The sequence below is a fragment of the Ambystoma mexicanum genome, chromosome 1q, assembly GCF_040938575.1.
Source record: "Ambystoma mexicanum isolate Mex_15411 chromosome 1q, UKY_AmexF1_1, whole genome shotgun sequence".
NCBI lineage: Eukaryota > Metazoa > Chordata > Amphibia > Caudata > Ambystomatidae > Ambystoma > Ambystoma mexicanum.
In genome coordinates this window covers 1,282,008,535-1,282,012,138 of record NC_090922.1, presented here as the reverse complement: position 1 = coordinate 1,282,012,138, position 3,604 = coordinate 1,282,008,535, and the positions used below count along the sequence as shown (strand labels likewise).

The window sequence follows — 3,604 nt, the reverse complement described above, 5'->3', positions numbered from 1 at the left end:
GTAACCGCTCAATCGTACATTCAAGAGAAGTCTTTATTAGTATGCATAGACCACCGTAATGTCTGCCTCTCGGTTTTTTATTGGCTGGGATATCAAAGGAGACAAAACCATCAAGGTGCGGGGTTTCTATTGCCCATGTTTCCTGGAGTAGGACTACTGAGTTGGCTTGCAGAAGCTCCATCACCGGGACCAACTTCAATTTTCTTAATGAGCCTGCTATATTCCAAGACAGCATGCGCAGGTGTGGCCTTTCATCTGCGCAAGCCTCCTGGGATACAGACAAGGATTGCACCATTACAGTTCCCACTACATCCTCCAATTGTCAGTCTATATCCTCGCAGGACGTTAGGATCTCAAATCGGTTAACCAGGGGCAGGGGAGCTGAGACATTCCTACCCGGGACAATACACTGACCCTTATTCGCCCGGACAGTGCTCCAACTGCCCGCCGAGTTATTGGTGGGGGGCTGCCCACCCAGGGTATTATCGATCCCTACAGACCCTCCTCGCCTCAAGCTTCTGGTGGGTTGATTATGCACCAGTTGCCCCCCTTCGCGTGCATAAAAATAATCCAAAGGGAGCAATTTGCTAAACAATTGATTACCATTGGACTTAAGGCCTCGGGCCAAGTTAGTGTTCAGAAGATATTCCATAATCTGTGGGTCTGATAGGGTGATTACCACACAATCCCCGCTCAAATTCTTTGGCCTGTTCCCCACCCAACCCACTCGCCTGGCCATGCGAATGAGTTTGGGATCTATCTTGGGCCCCATCAGATTGATGTTGATCCAGTGGGATGCTTTATTGATCAGTGAGAGAGTTGATTCAAAGTTTCCGGATGGGAGCCCAGGCAATCCTGTGATAATCCCCACAAAAGGGGTCGCTTCCGGGGGGAGATTTAGAATGGTTGCGCTCCCCTGCCCCAACCCCAGGCCTTGTGACTTTGGCCTGTCATCATGTTTGCCCTTCGCTCTGTCCAGCTCAGACTCCCTTGCCCCCCTCTGGGCCTCGGTGGCTACTTCCGCATCCCCTATAACAATAACATCCGGTGCCCTCCCCTGTAAATCTAAACCCCTTCCACCATTAGAGGTAATAACATCGGATGGTGGAGTTAATATTGTACATCGGCAGGTCCTAGCCACTTTTCCCAGCTCCTCCACAGCATTAACCAAGGTGCCCATCTTAAGCGAGACTACTCTGATTGAGTCATCCATTATGGCCAAGGTGTTTAATACCCCCTCTTTGAGTCCCTTCAGAGAGTTCAGCAATAATTGTAGAGGTTTAAGTTTTTCATCCAGTAGGGCCTCTAACCATCCTTTATCTCCTTCACTAGCTATAGAGCTGTCCAGAGACCCAGGATCCAAAATCTCAAGCTCTTTACCAATGAATCTGGGGGCCTCCTCCCTCAAACACTGGGGTTGCAACGTCAGCGCGGGTATCCCTGCACCATCTGCCACTACTTTAGTTATGGCCCCAGTCAGCCTGGGTCTTGCACTAGGGGCTGCGTCTCCCTCTCCCAACCCCTCTGGACCTACAAAACCACTGCCATTACACTGTGGACTAACCACTCTGGGGGCACACTCCACTGCATTCATGCAATTCACAATTTTGCTGGCCATAACATCCATATAAGAGTCCAGCGATCTTTGGGAAGGGTTAACAACTCTGTTCGCTGTAGACTTAACAGATTTCGGAGGTTTGTTCATTTTAGTTGTAGCTGCATTTTTTGTTTTTTTTGCCCCATTCCCTATACCCCCCCCCCTCGCCTGCTTTACGCTTCCCCATATAAGCGGATTATAGATACCACTAAATCCGCACAAGCTTTAGGGGGAGGGGGGGGGAATGAAACAACCACTCACCCTCACAGACTCAGACTCTAAGTAGGGGGGTTAGACGCCAAATGTAGGAGGAGTGGGGGAGAATTAAAAAAAAAAAAAATCTCGCAACCCCCACGCAATCTCCTGCCAAACAGAACGGTGGAGATAGAGTACAATAGAGTACAAATAAAATACAAGTAGAAGACAGAAAAAAAGCTGATAATGGGTCTTTCATATATTTATTTAGAGAAGTGGACCTAGGTAGTATTCCTCATTTAATCTCAGTGGTGTCATAGCATCCAATTTGTGTATCCAAAACAGTTCTCTCTGAGCTAGTCTTTTTGGTAGAGGATTCATTACTTCTAGGACGGCTCATCGCAGTTGCAATATGTTATGTCCATTTTCTTGATAGGGTTTAAAAACTGGCGATTTTGTGTTGCCAGTTTTAATGTCGGATTTACATTCAATACAACATTCTGTAGCTCTATGGATGGTCTTCCCGACACCACATTTTTGTTTCACAAGTAACAGTAGTCACAAGCTCTTCAAGGAGGTCAGTGTCCACTACATTAGCAGTATTTACCAGATCTCCAGGGATGTCAGTGTCCAATTCATTAGCAGTATTCACAAGCTTTTCGAGGTGGGCAGTGTCCACTTCATTAACAGTATTCATAAGCTCTTCAGGGAGGCCAGTGTCCACTTCAAAAGCAGTATTCGCTAGCGCTTTGTGGAGGTCAGTGTCCACTTCATTAGAAGTATACAATAGCTCTTCCAGGAGGTCAGTATCCACCCCATTAGTAGTATTCACAAGCTCTTCAAGGAGGTCAATGTCCACTTTATTAGCAATATTCACTAGCTCTCTGGGGACATCAGTGTTCACTTCATTAGCAGTATTCACAACCTCTTCAAGGAGGTCAGAGTTCACTTCATTAGCAGTATTCACAAGCTCTTCAATGAAGTCAGTATCCATTTCACTAGCAGTATCCAATAGCTTTCTGGGGACGTCAGTGTCCACTTCATTAGCAGTATTCAAAAGCTCTTTGGAGAGGCCAGTGTCCACTTCTTTAGCAGTATTCACAAGCTTTCCAGGGAGGCTAGTGTCCATTTAACTAGCAGTATTCACTAGCTCTTCACGGAGGTCAGAGTCCACTTCATTAGCAATATTCACAAGCTCTTCAGGGAGGTCAGTGTCCACATCATTAACGGTATTCACTAGCATTTCTGTGATGTCAGTGTGCACTTCATTAGCAGTATTCACAAGCTCTTCAACGAGGTCAGTGTCCACTTCATTAGCAGTATTCACAAGCTATTCAAGGAGGTCAGTTTCCACATCATTAGCACTATTCACTAGCTATCTGGGGACGTCAGTGTCCACTTCATTAGCAGTATTCACAAGCTCTTCAAGGAGGTCAGTGTCCACTACATTAGCAGTCTTCACAAGATCCTCTGTGACCTCACTGTGCACTTCAGTAGAAGTATTCAAAAGCTCTACATAAGGTCAGTGTGCACTTCATTATCAGTATTCACTAGCTCTTCAGGGATGTCAGTGTCCACTCCATAAGCAATATTCACAAGCTCCCCAAGTAGGTCAGTGGCCACTTCATTAACAATATTCACTAGCATTTTTGTGACGCCAGTGTGCACTTTATTAGCAGTATTCATAAGCTTGTCAGGGAGATCTGTGTCCACTTCATTAGCAGTACATACTAGCGCTTCTGAGACATCAGTGTGCACTTCATTAGCAGTATTCACAAGCTCTTCAAGGAAGCCAGTGTCCACTTCATTAGC

The 3,604-nt window shown here is 46.2% G+C and overlaps 1 protein-coding gene across 1 annotated transcript; it reads right to left on the bottom strand.

The window, feature by feature from the left end:
* Positions 1-2,300: 2,300 nt before the first annotated feature.
* On the bottom strand, positions 2,301-2,921 carry LOC138561750 (uncharacterized 29.1 kDa protein in cryB1 5'region-like). The gene has a single exon (XM_069642766.1). The coding sequence runs from the start codon at positions 2,919-2,921 to the stop codon at positions 2,301-2,303; it is 621 nt and encodes a 206-aa protein (XP_069498867.1).
* Between the last annotated feature and the right edge of the window lie 683 nt (positions 2,922-3,604).

Excerpts from the sequence above, each read along its gene's own strand:
- LOC138561750 (XM_069642766.1), bottom strand. The coding sequence starts at position 2,921 with ATGGACACTAGCCTCCCTGGAAAGCTTGTGAATACTGCTAAAGAAGTG.